Source organism: Borostomias antarcticus, assembly GCF_949987555.1.
Source record: "Borostomias antarcticus genome assembly, chromosome: 2".
In the NCBI taxonomy this organism is placed as follows: Eukaryota; Metazoa; Chordata; class Actinopteri; order Stomiiformes; family Stomiidae; genus Borostomias; species Borostomias antarcticus.
In genome coordinates this window covers 164,844-182,389 of record NC_140235.1, presented here as the reverse complement: position 1 = coordinate 182,389, position 17,546 = coordinate 164,844, and the positions used below count along the sequence as shown (strand labels likewise).

At 48.6% G+C, this 17,546-nt stretch overlaps 1 protein-coding gene across 1 annotated transcript in view; it reads left to right on the top strand.

Moving 5' to 3' along the window:
• Positions 1-14,001, top strand: part of tspan15 (tetraspanin 15) — a gene marked incomplete at its 3' end in the record, with an annotated part of 26,542 nt that extends 12,541 nt beyond the window's left edge. Inside the window, exons 5-8 of the mRNA XM_084451824.1 lie at positions 3,825-3,938; positions 9,821-9,871; positions 9,999-10,115; positions 13,831-14,001. Of these exons, the coding sequence (XP_084307950.1) occupies positions 3,825-3,938; positions 9,821-9,871; positions 9,999-10,115; positions 13,831-14,001 (453 nt within the window). The remainder of the gene's footprint in view (positions 1-3,824; positions 3,939-9,820; positions 9,872-9,998; positions 10,116-13,830) is intronic.
• Positions 14,002-17,546: the final 3,545 nt, after the last annotated feature.

The following is a 17,546-nucleotide window of genomic DNA, read 5'->3' as shown; positions in this document are numbered from 1 at the left end:
CCATCTCTCTCTCTCTCTCTCCCCCCCCCCCTCTCTCTCTCTCTCTGTCTGTCATGGTCTGCTGTGCTGACAGGTAATCATGAGCGAGCCTCAGTGTGTTGTTGTGTGTCAGTGTGAGAGACTGCACCGTAGCCAGAGTCCTGTCAGCGCGCTCTGAGGAACATGTCCGTTTAGATGGTTCCTTTCTCACAAACTGTGCACCTCATTAGAATCATAACAAGCGATTCTATCCGGCCTGGCGGTGACGCAGAGAAAGACACGAAGCAGGCTGTCTAGACACACACAACAGACTGCGGTTAAAGACGGCGAGATGAATCAGTCCGGGGTGTTTGTGTGGCCGTGGTTATGAGACGGTGAAGATCCCCTCAGATCAATACAGGGCTGTTTATCTGGGCAAGCGCCTCCGTGAGTCAGGATCCGCTGAGCTCAGAACCACAGAGGGATGGGTCTGTGTTCTTGTGTTTGTGAGGAGGAAGGATCTTCTGTTCTTGTGTTTGTGAGGAGGAAGGATCTTCTGTTCTTGTGTTTGTGAGGAGGAAGGATCTTCTGTTCTTGTGCTTGTGAGGAGGAAGGATCTTCTGTTCTTGTGTTTGTGAGGAGGAAGGATCTTCTGTTCTTGTGAGGAGGAGGATCTTCTGTTCTTGTGCTTGTGAGGAGGAAGGATCTTCTGTTCTTGTGTTTGTGAGGAGGAAGGATCTTCTGTTCTTGTGCTTGTGAGGAGGAAGGATCTTCTGTTCTTGTGCTTGTGAGGAGGAAGGATCTTCTGTTCTTGTGCTTGTGAGGAGGAAGGATCTTCTGTTCTTGTGTTTGTGAGGAGGAAGGATCTTCTGTTCTTGTGCTTGTGAGGAGGAAGGATCTTCTGTTCTTGTGCTTGTGAGGAGGAAGGATCTTCTGTTCTTGTGCTTGTGAGGAGGAAGGATCTTCTGTTCTTGTGCTTGTGAGGAGGAAGGATCTTCTGTTCTTGTGCTTGTGACGTCTGGAAGGGGCGTCTTAGTCTGATGTGACCTTTGAAGTTAGAGGAAGAAGGATAACTGGTCAAATGATCTGTCCACTCTTCAGTCCAGCCCCCCCCTGTCCAGTCCTGCCCCCCCCTGTCCATTCCTGCCCCCCCCTGTCCAGTCCTGCCCCCCCCTGTCCAGTCCAGCCCCCCCCTGTCCAGTCCTGCCCCCCCCTGTCCAGTCCTGCCCCTCCCTGTCCAGTCCTGCCCCTCCCTGTCCAGTCCTGCCCCCCCCTGTCCAGTCCAGCCCCCCCCTGTCCAGACCTGCCCCCCCCTGTCCAGACCTGCCCCCCCCTGTCCAGTCCTGCCCCCCCCTGTCCAGTCCTGCCCCCCCCTGTCCAGTCCTGCCCCCCCCTGTCCAGTCCTGCCCCTCCCTGTCCAGTCCTGCCCCTCCCTGTCCAGTCCTGCCCCCCCCTGTCCAGTCCAGCCCCCCCCTGTCCAGACCTGCCCCCCCCTGTCCAGACCTGCCCCCTCCTGTCCAGTCCTGCCCCCCCCTGTCCAGTCCTGCCCCCCCCTGTCCAGTCCTGCCCCCCCCTGTCCAGTCCTGCCCCCCCCTGTCCAGTCCTGCCCCCCCCTGTGCTGCACTGGCTCATCTCAGGGGGGGTGTGTGTGTGTGTGGGGGGGGGTTGGAAGGTACACATTGGTCACTTTTACCCTGATAGCGAGGGACATTTTGTTGTTGTTGTTGTTGTGTAAAAGGCATTTACTGACAAATTTGTGTCAAATGGCCGCACAAAGCAAAATGGAATATTTCATGCTGATTGATTGCAGCGAGTCTCTCATGGTGGTGTTTGATTGGTGGGGAAGCGTCGGAGCTCGACGCCCCCCAGAGCGAGGGGAAGAGCGAGGGGAAGAGGAACTCTCACGGCCGACGCCCCCCAGAGCGAGGGGAAGAGGAACGCTCACGGCCGACGCCCCCCAGAGCGAGGGGACGAGGAACTCTCACGGCCGACGCCCCCCAGAGCGAGGGGAAGGGGAACTCTCACGGCCGACGCCCCCCAGAGCGAGGGGACGAGGAACTCTCACGGCCGACGCCCCCCAGAGCGAGGGGACGAGGAACTCTCACGGCCGACGCCCCCCAGAGCGAGGGGAAGGGGAACTCTCACGGCCGACGCCCCCCAGAGCGAGGGGAAGAGGAACTCTCACGGCCGACGCCCCCCAGAGCGAGGGGACGAGGAACTCTCACGGCCGACGCCCCCCAGAGCGAGGGGACGAGGAACTCTCACGGCCGACGCCCCCCAGAGCGAGGGGACGAGGAACTCTCACAGCCGACCGGATTTACACCCACCTGCACATTCTGGATTATGATGAATATCTCACTGTGAGCTGTGCTTTTAAAATACCGTTCCCCAAAGCCACACAGAGCAGAGCAGAATGCTGCTTTCACGCACACATACCTCGCAGTCATTATGTGTGTGAGTGTGTGTGTGTGTGTGTGTGTGTGTGTGTGTGTGTTTGTGTGTGTGTAATGACAGTAATTACAGCAGCCTCTCAGAATAGAGGTGAGGAACCCACGCGTTTTGGCCAGAAACCTGGGTACACTGATTTTGACATTTGATTATTGTTTGGTAGTGTGGTGTTTTGACCTGCTTTTAGTTGATCTTGATTTCCTGTCCAGATGTTGTTCAGATGCGATTCCATATTTTCATTGACAGTGTGAGATCGATATGCCTGCTTTCCTCTGGGCGTCAGGCTCTGTGGAGTGGTGCTGTCAGGTCAAAATGTGTCCGGGTGACGTAATTAATAACGTAAACGTCACGTTTCCACAGCAACGATAAGCCATATCCTTTTCCTCTTATAGTTGTTCCACTCGTTTTCTGGAATCTCATGAATCACTCTGGTAATTACCCAGACTGATATGCAGAACTATGCTAATTTGTGGAAGGATAACTGGCACTGCCCGGTTAAAATAGGGACTAGTGTGATATTTATTCACGTCTTTATCCCTCATGAAAGTAGTTGGCCCAGTGAATGAATACCAAGCAGATCTGATTATTCTGCTACGTTTTGTGAATAACCATATTTTCTGGTCATGTCGACCAAAGTAGTTGTTGTATTAGTAGCTATCTCAGACCTCCCTTCTCTGTTAATCTATTGATCCCGGTTGTGAGGGTAATTATGAGCAGATGTGTCTCAGGGTCTGAGCTTTGAACAAGCTTTGTTTTCCTCCAGCGTCTCAGAAACACACCTTGTTTGATGCTAAAGGTTTATATGCTATAAACTAAAGGTTTATACCAAAGTACAAAGAAGGGACATCATTTACAGACTCCATAATGGCCGGTTATCCCGAACACTTGACCCCAAAGTACTTCTTAACTCCCATACAAAGGGTTGCTTAAGAAGGGTTCCTTAAGAAGGGTTCCTTAAGAAGGTTCTTTATCGGGAAACGCGGCCAATATCTGTGATTCCATAATATCTAAGTATGTGATTTTGTGCCTGTGCGTGCGTGTGTGTGCGTGCGTGCGTGCGTGCGTGTGAGTGCATGCGTGCGTGTGAGTGCGTGCGTGCGTGCGTGTGTGTGTGTGCGTGCGTGTGCGTGTGTGTGTATCTGTCTTTGCTGGCGACTGCAAGCTAGAGTACGTGTCTGTCTGACTGCTTCTTGTGTTGTTGTTGTTTTCCTGTGTCTGACTGCTTCTTGTGTTGTTGTTGTTGTTGTTTTCCTGTGTCTGACTGCTTCTTGTGTTGTTGTTTTCCTGTGTCTGACTGCTTCTTGTGTTGTTGTTGTTTTCCTGTGTCTGACTGCTTCATGTGTTGTTGTTGTTGTTGTTGTTGTTGTTTTCCTGTGTCTGACTGCTTCTTGTGTGTTGTTGTCGTTGTTGTTTTGCAGTTCAAGTGCTGTGGAGGGCAGGAGTACAAGGACTGGGAGGTGAACATGTACCATAACTGCAGCGCCCGCGGGCCCCTGGCGTGTGGCGTCCCCTACACCTGCTGCCTGGAGAAGGTCTGTCACTGCCTGCCTGCTTCAGGCATTCACTAGGACACCAATACCTCTCCTCCTGAGGTCCACCTAGAACACAAACTAATGAGAATCACACATGCATACCGGTAGGACACCAAGGAAACCAAGTTGGGAAACGTACAATTTAAATGAGAAGAGGATTTATAAGACAACAGAAACAGCAGAAACAACAAAGAACACACAAAAAACTAAGAACACTCAAAAAACAAAGAACACTCAAAAAACAAAGAACACTCAAAAAACAAAGAACACTCAAAAAACTAAGAACACACAAAAAACAAAGAACACTCAAAAAACAAAGAACACTCAAAAAACAAAGAACACTCAAAAAACAAAGAACACTCAAAAAACAAAGAACACTCAAAAAACTAAGAACACACAAAAAACTAAACTAATTGTAACACACTTGCTTCCCTTAAAGCAGAAAGGATTTCTTGAGCTTAAAGCAGAAAGGATTTCTTGCGCTGGACTTGAGTGATTGCACAAGGTGGTCTATTCCATTCGGCCGTTGCACTGAACAGTTTTCTGCATCACATTTGTATGTGGAAGCGTTTCTGTGGGGTTTATACCAGATTCCTGAGTCCTGCTCTACAACATGAGAACAGGAGAATTTGAGGAGGATTAAAAAATATATATACAGCGTATAGTGTAGTGTATATATACTGTGTATTATATGCTGTATATACAACATATATAATATCTAAATATATTAAATGTATATAAATATATATACAGTGTACAGTGTAGTGAATATATATATATATATACTATATATATATATATGTTGACATTGTTTTGAGACGGTGCTACAGGCTACAATTGCACAATAGTCCAATCAATGCTGAGGTGATAATGGTGTGCAGGAATTTACATGTGTTAGGAATGGAATGGGCTCTTCAGGGGAATTGATTTCCTTCATCCCAGCAGAGACAGAGCCGGCGGTGCCCTTGAGAATATTGCCAGACTATAGTAGCTTAGATGTGACTAAAGACTAAAGATTGTGTTCGTGCCTGGAGGGTTAATTGAAATGAGCTGAGCTTTATAAATAAGCATCACCTAAGAACGCCAGCCCCTCAGCTGCATAGCTGGAGATGAAGATAAGTCTATCAGCATATTACAGCTGCTCCAGCTTATATACCCCTCGCTCCAGCTTATATACCCCTCGCTCCATCTTATATACCCCTCGCTCCAGCTTATATACCCCTCGCTCCAGCTTATATACCCCTCACTCCAGCTGAAATACCCCTCGCTCCAGCTTATATACCCCTCGCTCCAGCTTATATACCCCTCGCTCCATCTTATATACCCCTCGCTCCAGCTTATATACCCCTCGCTCCAGTTTATATACCCCTCGCTCCAGCTTATATACCCCTCGCTCCAGCTTATATACCCCAGCTTATATACCCCTCGCTCCATCTTATATACCCCAGCTTATATACCCCTCGCTCCATCTTATATACCCCAGCTTATATACCCCTCGCTCCAGCTTATATACCCCTCGCTCCAGCTTATATACCCCTCGCTCCATCTTATATACCCCTCGCTCCATCTTATATACCCCTCGCTCCAGCTTATATACCCCTCGCTCCAGCTAATATACCCCATCTTATATACCCCTCGCTCCAGCTTATATACCCCATCTTATATACCCCTCGCTCCAGCTAATATACCCCATCTTATATACCCCTCGCTCCAGCTTATATACCCCATCTTATATACCCCTCGCTCCAGCTTATATACCCCATCTTATATACCCCTCGCTCCAGCTAATATACCCCATCTTATATACCCCTCGCTCCAGCTTATATACCCCTCGCTCCAGCTTATATACCCCTCGCTCCAGCTTATATACCCCTCACTCCAGCTTATATACCCCTCGCTCCAGCTTATATACCCCTCGCTCCAGCTTATATACCCCTCGCTCCAGCTTATATACCCCATCTTATATACCCCTTGCTCCATCTTATATACCCCATCTTATATACCCCTCGCTCCCGCTTATATACCCCTCGCTCCAGCTTATATACCCCTCGCTCCATCTTATATACCCCTCGCTCCAGCTTATATACCCCTCGCTCCAGCTTATATACCCCTCGCTCCAGCTTATATACCCCATCTTATATACCCCTCGCTCCATCTTATATACCCCAGCTTATATACCCCTCGCTGAGTCAGTCTGGTTCAAGATGGAGATGCTCTTCATGTATTTGAGCTGATATCATAGAGGCCGGTCTTTCTCAACTTTGCAACAAGATCTATTGGGAGACGAACAGGTTGGTGTCAGTGTGGGTTTTGAGTCTGGTCTGTCTTTCTCACTTCCCCTCATGGTGTGTGTTGATGTGGAGATGATGTCCCCAGCGCTATGAATACTCACACAGAGGAGTGAGGGTGACTTCATGGCTTGTGTTGATGTGGAGATGACGTCCCCAGCGCTATAAATACTCAGAGAGAGGAGTGAGGGGGACTTCATGGCTTGTGAGCGGCTTGTCACTTGTCACTGTCGTTTTGTCATTGTGTGTGTGTGTGTGTGTGTGTGTGTGTGTGTGTGTGTGTGTGTGTGTGTGTGTATGTGTGTGTGTCAATCTGGTCTCTCTTTTCTCTCTCTCTCTCTCTCTCTTTATTTTCTCTCTCTCTTCTCTCTCTCTCTTCTCTCTTCTCTCTCTTCTCTCTCTCTCTCTCTCTTCTCTCTCTCTCTCTTCTCTCTCTCTCTCTCTCTCTTCTCTCTCTCTCTTCTCTCTCTCTTCTCTCTCTCTTCTCTCTCTCTCTCTTCTTTCTTTCTCTCTCTCTCTTCTCTCTCTTCTCTCTGTCTCTCTCTCTCTTCTCTTCTCTTCTCTTCTCTTCTCTTCTCTTCTCTTCTCTTCTCTTCTCTTCTCTGTCTCTCTCTCTCTCTCTCTTCGTCCCTCCTCCCCCTCTCTCCCCCAGGCTGGTAGAGGGTCAGTCAGAGCAGCCTGGTGAAGCTCTCTCTCTCTCTCTCTCTCTCTCTCTCTCTCTCTCTCTCTCTCTCTCTCTCCTCCTCCCCCTCTCTCCCCCAGGCTGGTAGAGGGTCACCCTGGTGAAGCTCTCTCTCTCTCTCTCTCTCTCTCTCTCTCTCTCCTCCTCCCCCTCTCTCCCCCAGGCTGGTAGAGGGTCACCCTGGTGAAGCTCTGTCTCTGTCAGATCAGACTGAGTACTGGATGAGTACTGGATGAGTACTGGATGACGCTGCATCTTAAATTAGTCTGGATCTAGAAGGTGGAAAGAGTGTCGGCTTTCAGCAGAGCATAGCGTCCGCACAGCAGGAGGCCCTACAGTAGAAACACTGGTCCTGTGCTTTATTCTGTACAGTAGAAACACTGGTCCTGTGCTTTATTCTGTACAGTAGAAACACTCGTCCTGTGCTTTATTCTGTAAACCTTGGGTAGATCATATAAAAGTGTGGCCTGGAGGTTAATACTGATTTAATCAGACATCTCCCTCTCTGGGATGTGGCTGATGTCCCTGATCAGATTATTACTGCATCCGGCACAGAACAGTTACTGTATTCCCTTATAACCACTGACCACAGACCAGTTACTGTATTCCCTTATAACCACAGACCAGTTAGTGTATTCCCTTATAACCACAGACCACAGACCAGTTACTGTATTCCCTTATAACCACTGACCACAGACCAGTTACTGTATTCTCTCATAGCCACAGACCACAGACCAGTTACTGTATTCTCTTATAACCACAGACCAGTTACTGTATTCTCTCATAGCCACAGACCACAGACCAGTTACTGTATTCTCTCATAGCCAAACCACAGATAGAGCCGGCAGACCAACATGACGCCATCGCTGGCTCTGTCCCTCTGGGGAGGGAACATTCTCAGGGACATGTCTCCTCTCTCAGCTGTTATAGTTCCCATTACATTCTCAGGGACATGTCTCCTCTCTCAGCTGTTATAGTTCCCATTACATTCTCAGGGACATGTCTCCTCTCTCAGCTGTTATAGTTCCCATTACATTCTCAGGGACATGTCTCCTCTCTCAGCTGTTATAGTTCCCATTACATTCTCAGGGACATGTCTCCTCTCTCAGCTGTTATAGTTCCCATTACTGTTGACATGGCAGGCGGCCTCACTTTGCCACTGTCTTCAGGATCTGGTTATTATGAAAATAAAACCAACGACCTGAACCTCCTCCCAGCCTGGCTGCGTCTCCCTGCACCTCCTCCCAGCCTGGCTGCGTCTCCCTGCACCTCCTCCCAGCCTGGCTGGGTCTCCCTGCACCTCCTCACAGCCTGGCTGGGTCTCCCTGCACCTCCTCCCAGCCTGGCTGGGTCTCCCTGCACCTCCTCCCAGCCTGGCTGCGTCTCCCTGCACCTCCTCCCAGCCTGGCTGCGTCTCCCTGCACCTCCTCCCAGCCTGGCTGCGTCTCCCTGCACCTCCTCCCAGCCTGGCTGGGTCTCCCTGCACCTCCTCCCAGCCTGGCTGGGTCTCCCTGCACCTCCTCCCAGCCTGGCTGGGTCTCCCTGCACCTCCTCACAGCCTGGCTGGGTCTCCCTGCACCTCCTCACAGCCTGGCTGGGTCTCCCTGCACCTCCTCCCAGCCTGGCTGCGTCTCCCTGCTGACTCTATAGTTTCTGAACCAGGAGAGAGAGAAGAGGGTAAAACACAGTCAGGTGTGAAACATGAACCGGACATGAATCACTTAGTCTGCACAAATAGCCATGACTAAAAGGGACAATAGCACACAGACACACAGACGCACAGACACAGACACAGACACACACACACACACACACGCGCACACACACGCACACACAGACACACACGCACACACACACACACACACACACAGACACAGACACAGACACAGACACACACACAGACGCACACACACACACAGACGCACACACACACACACACACACAGACACACACACACGCACGCACACACACGCACGCACACACACACACACACACGCACGCACGCACACACACACACACACACACACACACACACACACACACACAAAGCAGTTTCCCTTCTGTAATAGTTTAACACTGTAGCTGAAATGGGGAAGGTTTGCCTGATGGGAGTCATAGGTCAGGGATGTCCCACTGCATGCTGGGTAATGTGTTTCCTCTCTTGTCACCGTGTTAGTCTTGCATAGCCAGACCTCCACACTTTGTTTACGCTGAGCCAGCCCTGGAGAAGGGTCTGGCTGGACTCACCATTCAGGGAGGGGGGGGCACTGTCTTTCTTTAAGCCATTCACAATCATTATTATCATTACATTACATGAGTCATTTAGCAGACGCTCTTATCCAAAGCGACTAACAATAATTGCATTTAACGTAGGAAAAGCCAATGTACTACTACTCACCAGAACTCACAAATGCATCTTCTTTCTAAAACAAGTGACTAAGAGCAGAATCTAGTGCTGAAGGCAAATAATAGCAATCTAAAATACAATATGTGCTTCAGAGGGAGGATGGTGGTAGTTGACGGCACAAAGCACATTTAATGCCAGAAGAATCAATATGTTCCCTGCAACATTTTAACATTATGATGTTCCATCTCTCTCTGTCTCTCTCTCTCTCTCTCTCTCTCTATCGCTCTTTACCTATCTCTCTCTCCCTCACTCTCTCTATCGCTCTTTACCTCTCTCTCTCTCTCTATTGCTCTTTACCGCTCCCTCTCTCTCTCTCTCTCTCTCTCTCTATTGCTCTTTACCTCTCTCTTTCTCTCTCTCTCTCTCTCTCTCTCTCTCTCTCTATTGCTCTTTACCTCTCTCTTTCTCTCCCTCTCTCTCTCTCCTCTCTCTGTCTCTCTCTCTCTCCCTCTCTCTCCCTCTCTCTCCCTCTCTCTCCCTCTCTCTCTTTCTCTCTCTCTCTCAGCCTAAAGAAGTGGTCAACACGCTGTGTGGCTACCAAGTCTTGAATCAAGAGGTGAGACTCTCAGGGTTCATTTCCTCACCACCATCACCTTCTATCCACATAGAGATGACCAGGGCCTCCAGGAGCCTCTGTGGGCCAGAAGTGACCCCGTCATGGTATCCTGTGTGTGTTCCCATAGAGGCTGGAGCTGCAGAACGTCATCCACGTCAGGGGCTGCACCGACGCCTTCTTCATCTGGCTCATGGACAACTACAAGATCATGGCTGGTCTACTGCTGGGGATCCTGCTTCCTCAGGTGACTATACAGGGGAAACGTGAATATACATATCTATCATCTATTCTATATATAATATACATATCTATCATCTATTCTATATATAATATACATATCTATCATCTATTCTATATATAATATACATATCTATCATCTATTCTATATATAATATACATATCTATCATCTATTCTTTATATAATATACATATCTATCATCTATTCTTTATATAATATACATATCTATCATCTATTCTATATATAATATACATATCTATCATCTATTCTATATATAATATACATGTCTATCATCTATTCTATATATAATATACATATCTATCATCTATTCTATATATAATATACATATCTATCATCTATTCTATATATAATATACATATCTATCATCTATTCTATATATAATATACATATCTATCATCTATTCTATATATAATATACATATCTATCATCTATTCTATATATAATATACATATCTATCATCTATTCTATATATAATATACATATCTATCATCTATTCTATATATAATATACATATCTATCATCTATTCTATATATAATATACATATCTATCATCTATTCTATATATAATATACATATCTATCATCTATTCTTTATATAATATACATATCTATCATCTATTCTTTATATAATATACATATCTATCATCTATTCTATATATAATATACATATCTATCATCTATTCTATATATAATATACATGTCTATCATCTATTCTATATATAATATACATATCTATCATCTATTCTATATATAATATACATATCTATCATCTATTCTATATATAATATACATGGCAGTTCTGCTCGTGACTATAGGTAGGTAGACTATTCTGTAGGTTCTGCCAGTATGGGGAACAGACCACAGCTGATGGGGTAGGTTCTGCCAGTATGGGGCACAGACCACAGCTGATGGGGTAGGTTCTGCCAGTATGGGGAACAGACCACAGCTGATGGGGTAGGTTCTGCCAGTATGGGGCACAGACCACAGCTGATGGGGTAGGTTCTGCCAGTATGGGGCACAGACCACAGCTGATGGGGTAGGTTCTGCTAGTATGGGGCGCAGGCCACAGCTGATGGGGTAGGTTCTGCCAGTATGGGGCACAGACCACAGCTGATGGGGTAGGTTCTGCTAGTATGGGGCGCAGGCCACAGCTGATGGGGTAGGTTCTGCCAGTATGGGGCACAGACCACAGCTGATGGGGTAGGTTCTGCCAGTATCGGGCGCAGGCCACAGCTGACGGGGTAGGTTCTGCCAGTATGGGGCGCAGGCCACAGCTGATGGGGTAGGTTCTGCCAGGTCTTCTGGGCAGCGTGGGGCATCAGAACATTCCAGTAGGAGGGACGTTGTCATTGTCTGTGTCGACCCACAGCCATTAAACCACAGTGCAAACTGCCTTAAGCCGTTGGGCAATAAATGATAAGACTATACTGTCTACTCCGTGAGATTGCTATTCTTCACTTTGCCTTCAGCACTAGATCATGCTCTTAGTCACTTGTTTTAGAAAGGAGATCCACTTGTGAGTTCTGGCTTGAGCGGAGCAGTGTGTGTGTGGGGAGCAGTGTGTGTGTGGGGAGCAGTGTGTGTGTGGGAAGCAGTGTGTGTGTGGGGAGCAGTGTGTGTGTGCGGAGCAGTGTGTGTGTGGGGAGCGGTGTGTGTGTGGGGAGCAGTGTGTGTGGGGAGCGGTGTGTGTGGGGAGCGGTGTGTGTGTGGGGAGCAGTGTGTGTGTGGGGAGCAGTGTGTGTGGGGAGCAGTGTGTGTGTGGGGAGCAGTGTGTGTGTGGGGAGCAGTGTGTGTGTGGGGAGCGGTGTGTGTGTGGGGAGCAGTGTGTGTGTGGGGAGCGGTGTGTGTGTGGGGAGCAGTGTGTGTGTGGGGAGCGGTGTGTGTGTGGGGAGCGGTGTGTGTGTGGGGAGTGCTGGGGGGTGTTGGAGGGAGGATCGGTCTATCCGAGTGGGACATGGGCACATTGGCAACATGTTTGCTTGTTGTTCTTATCTTCTATGAAATGCTTGCGGTGTCGTGTATTTATTTACTTCGGTTGGTTTATTTGTTGGCAGGATTATGCAGAAATCCCAAGGTCTGTGCTATTTCTAGTTATGAGGCCTATTTCTCCAGAACAAGAACATATTCTTTATTAGATATCTGCTCCTGGATGAAGGTGTGAATTCAGCCAGGTGGAGGGGCGGGGCTTCTGACGGGTGTGTTGAATGAAGGTGTTAATTGAGCCAGGTGGAGGGGTGGGGCTTCTGACGGGTGTGTTGGAGGTGTTAACTCAGCCAGGTGGAGGGGCTGGGCTTCTGACGGCTGTGTTGGCTGGATGTCTGGTTTGGCTGATCTCACATGTCTGGTTTGGCTGATCTCACATGTCTGGTTTGGCTGATCTCACATGTCTGGTTTGGCTGATCTCACATGTCTGGTTTGGCTGATCTCACATGTCTGGTTTGGCTGATCTCACATGTCTGGTTTGGCTGATCTCACATGTCTGGTTTGGCTGATCTCACATGTCTGGTTTGGCTGATCTCACATGTCCCTGTACTGGAGGATGGATCCAGGTCACAGCTGAGTTAGAATGGGGTTTTCTTATCAGGTTTCTAAATCCAGCTCCTGGGAGTGTTTGAATGACAGACTTGGGGGATTCTGTTCATCTCCTAATATCCCCGGCCTAAAATACACGCGCACACACACACACACACACAAACACACACAAACACCCACTCAAGCAGAACAGCAGAAATATTGAAAAGCGCATTTACACCTTCACATTCTGTCTGCCCTGTTTCCAGTTCTGATTGTGTTTTCAAAGCTCGACTGATTTATTTTCTGCCTGTCAATCAGAACGGAAAAAAAAAAAGATGTTGCACACTCATTTGGCTCATCTCTGCTGGTTATTGACACCAACGTTTCAGCTTTCGCCTTCTTCAGGGTGAATATTCTTCAGGGTGAATATTCTTCAGGGTGAATATTCTTCAGGGTGAATATTCTTCAGGGTGAATATTCTTCAGGTTGAATATTCTTCAGGGTGAATATTCTTCAGGGTGAATATTCTTCAGGGTGAATATTCCTCAGGGTGAATATTCTTCAGGGTGAATATTCTTCAGGGTGAATATTCTTCAGGGTGAATATTCTTCAGGGTGAATATTCTTCAGGGTGAATATTCTTCAAGGTGAATATTCTTCAGGGTGAATATTCTTCAGGGTGAATATTCTTCAAGGTGAATATTCTTCAGGGTGAATATTCTTCAGGGTGAATATTCTTCAGGGTGAATATGAGAGGAGACAAATGAGTGTGCAACTATCTTTTTAGTTTTCCGTTCTACGTTCCGTCAGTCTGCACCTCTAAAGGTTTTTGGGTGTGCTCCACCTTGGATATATTGTCAATAAGAACGGTCCATCTGGCGCAGTCGTTTTGTCTCCTTCAGTCTGTCCAACCAGTCCACTCAGATCAGAACACACGCTGAGACAGCCAGGGAGGACTCACCTCACACACGAGGACTTCCTGCTCCTCCTCCAGAGCTACCCTGAGTTCATGGCTTATCTATTTCAGGACAGCAGGGCCGAGGCATGGCTGGTGAACAGCCCTGTGTTTGGGCTCATGTTTGTACTGTGCGTGTCCCTGCGTGTGACAAGGTTTGTCTGACTGTTTTGTCCTCCCGGTGTGTTTGTCTTCCCGGTGTGTTTGTCCTCCCGGTGTGTGTTTGTGTGTAGTTTTTTGGCGTGATCGTGAGCTGGCTGTACATCACGCGCGTGGAGGATGCTATCAACGACTACGAGCAGCACCAGGACCAGCCAGACGGCCTGCTGGGCCGAGGAGCCCGCACCAACAAGCGTCATGGCAGAGTGGCAAAGTGGTACAACTGCATGCCAGATATTGACTGAGCCTGATGGACACCTGCCAGCTAAAAACCCACTGCCACCTCCACTTCTGCTGTGCCTGATAAAAACCCACGGCCACCTCCCCTTCTGCTGTGCCTGATAAAAACCCACTGCCCCCTCCCCTTCTGCTGTGCCTGATAAAAACCCGTAGCGTACCAGAAAATGATTCCTGCCAAAAACCCCTAGTGCTCCTGAAGAGCTGCCTGTCTGCTTCCTAGCCCTACTGTACCTGTGAAACGCTCGTCTCTAACTCTACTGTACCTGTGAAACGCTCGTCTCTAACTCTACTGTACCTGTGAAACGCTCGTCTCTAACTCTACTGTACCTGTGAAACGCTCGTTTCTAACCCTACTGTACCTGTGAAACGCTTGTCTCTAACCCTACTGTACCGGTGAAACGCTCGTCTCTAACTCTACTGTACCTGTGAAACGCTCGTCTCTACTGTAACTCTACTGTACCGGTGAAACGCTCGTCTCTAACTCTACTGTACCTGTCTAGGGACACATCTGTGCCATCGATGTTCTATCTAAAGTACTAAAGGATTGTGAGTGTGTGTACTTCTACTGTTCTCTCAGGGGGACTATCTAGAACCCTCTCTGTAGAACTCTACTGTGTCTACTGGGCCTTTCCTTGATGTGGGTTTTTCAGGGACTGGTCATTTCTATGATGTCGGTCACAATGAAGTTTTTAGAATCTTTCCACATAGTGAATTTTGCTGTTTGAAAATATGCTATTTTTTTTTTATTATTGCTGAATTGTTCCGTTTTTAAAGTCATAACAGAACCGAACAGCAGTTCTGTCTCTCAGACATTCCACTCTCAAATGTTGTCATTTTTACTGAGAGAATATCAGTCATGAATATCGTAGTGAGAAAGGGTTAAATGCACTAATACTCTTGTGTTTGCAGCATGAAAGTAGATATTGATAATCCTCCTCCAGGGTGGAGCTGGTCTGTCCCACCTTCGACAGGCCGTCTCTCAGGGGGGGTTATTCCAGAGGCTGCCTCTCAGGGGGGGTTATTCCAGAGGCTGTCTCTCAGGGGGGGTTATTCCAGAGGCCGTCTCTCAGGGGGGGTTATTCCAGAGGCTGTCTCTCAGGGGGGGTTATTCCAGAGGCTGTCTCTCAGGGGGGGTTATTCCAGAGGCTGTCTCTCAGGGGGGATTATTCCAGAGGCTGTCTCTCAGGGGGGGTTATTCCAGAGGCTGTCTCTCAGGGGGGGTTATTCCAGAGGCTGTCTCTCAGGGGGGGTTATTCCAGAGGCTGTCTCTCAGGGGGGGGTTATTCCAGAGGCTGTCTCTCAGGGGGGGTTATTCCAGAGGCCGTCTCTCAGGGGGGGTTATTCCAGAGGCTGTCTCTCAGGGGGGGGTTATTCCAGAGGCTGTCTCTCAGGGGGGGTTATTCCAGAGGCCGTCTCTCAGGGGGGGTTATTCCAGAGGCTGTCTCTCAGGGGGGGTTATTCCAGAGTTGAGAGCTGCAGCATGCTGTTGTCAAGAGGGTTTCTAGTCCTTTCTGCCGCCCTACTGGCCCCCAACCTTTCAACACGAGGCTGGCCACTACTGATGAGAGAGGCTGGCGGCCGTGGGGGAGAACCAGGTTTCTCTGCTCCTGCCAGATGATTGGCTTCCTCTCTGAGGCTCACCCATTATCTACTGATTGGATCTCAAACAGATCTTGACTCATCTGATGAGAGAGGATTCATATGACGGAAAGGCAGGGTTTCTGATTGTGACTGTATATTTTTGAATCTTTTAAAAAGAGCTGTTCTGTACAGTTAAGGAGTGATGTTATGAATTAATAAAGCGTGTTTACAGCCCTCTGAGCGTCTCTTAGTGGCGTTTCTCCCTCTTCTTCCTGTCCTGCTGGTTCCTCTGTGCGTGCAGAATGGCGTCTTGCTGTGAGCGTGTAAATATTTTACTCCCCTTCAGAATGGAACTAAAATAACCATTATGACATCACGACCATCCTCAGCGTCCAATCATCTGAGACCATTACCACTGGTCACAAGTCCACCCCAGAATTGAGCCAAGTTTATGATATTTTTAATACTTGAAATGCACTTGACTTAAAACCGTGCCTTGCGTACATCTTGTGTATGAACCGTACCTCCTGGAAAACTTGTTTGGTTCCATAGTGCAAATATTAGTAATAGGATTTTGGAGTGTAGAGAGCAGAGGGTCCAGCCATGCCATATTTATAGCTGTGGAGTATAACCCTAACCTAACCTAACCCTAACCTAACCTAACCCTAACCTAACCTAACCTAACCTAACCTAACCTAACCTAACCTAACCTAACCTAACCCTAACCCTAACCTAACCTAACCCTAACCTAACCTAACCTAACCTAACCTAACCTAACCCTAACCCTAACCCTTACCTTAACCTAACCTAACCTAACCCTAACCTAACCTAACCCTAACCTAACCCTAACCCTTACCTTAACCTAACCCTAACCCTAACCCTAACCCTAACCCTAACCCTAACCCTAACCTAACCTAACCCTAACCCTAACCCTAACCCTAACCCTAACCCTAACTAACCCTAACCCTGTTGACAGCTGTCCAGAATCTCTCAGACACTAAATCTAAGCTCATGATCTTGTTTTGACTTTCCGTTTGCCCTCAATCTCTCCATCACTGTTCCTCACATTCCTATCTGTCCTCTGCCTGTCTCTCCCTCTCCTGCTCTGTCCTCTTCTCTCCGTCTCTTATTGGCTCTCCCTTTTCTAATATCCTCCTAATATCCTCCCCTCCTCCTCGCCCGTGCAGCGACAGGCTGTATCCAGGCTGTGTCCAGGGAGGGTGAATGTCAGCTGTGCTGATCTCACGTTTGGGCCGGGGGGAAAGCAGAGAGAGTAACACACACGAGGGAGAGTGGCACCACATGGTCAGGACCAGGATTCTTCTTCTTCTTCTTTGGTATATCATCAGATGGCCAACTCACTGTCGTGCAGCCACGCCCTCGTCTCTGGTCCTAAGTCGAAGAGGCCGGCTTCTGGAGGTGGGCTGTATAGGGGCCTTCTGGAGGTGGGCTGTATAGGGGGCTTCTGGAGGTGGGCTGTATAGGGGGCTTCTGGAGGTGGGGTGTATAGGGGGCTTCTGAAGGTGGGCTGTATAGGGGGCTTCTGAAGGTGGGGTGTATAGGGGGCTTCTGAAGGTGGGCTGTATAGGGGGCTTCTGGAGGTGGGCTGTATAGGGGGCTTCTGGAGGTGGGCTGTATAGGGGGCTTCTGGAGGTGGGCTGTATAGGGGGCTTCTGAAGGTGGGCTGTATAGGGGGCTTCTGGAGGTGGGCTGTATAGGGGGTTCTGGAGGTGGGGTGTATAGGGGGCTTCTGGAGGTGGGCTGTATAGGGGGCTTCTGGAGGTGGGCTGTATAGGGGGCTTCTGGAGGTGGGCTGTATAGGGGGTTCTGAAGGTGGGCTGTATAGGGGGCTTCTGGAGGTGGGCTGTATAGGGGGCTTCTGGAGGTGGGCTGTATAGGGGGCTTCTGGAGGTGGGCTGTATAGGGGGCTTCTGGAGGTGGGCTGTATAGGGGCTTCTGGAGGTGGGGT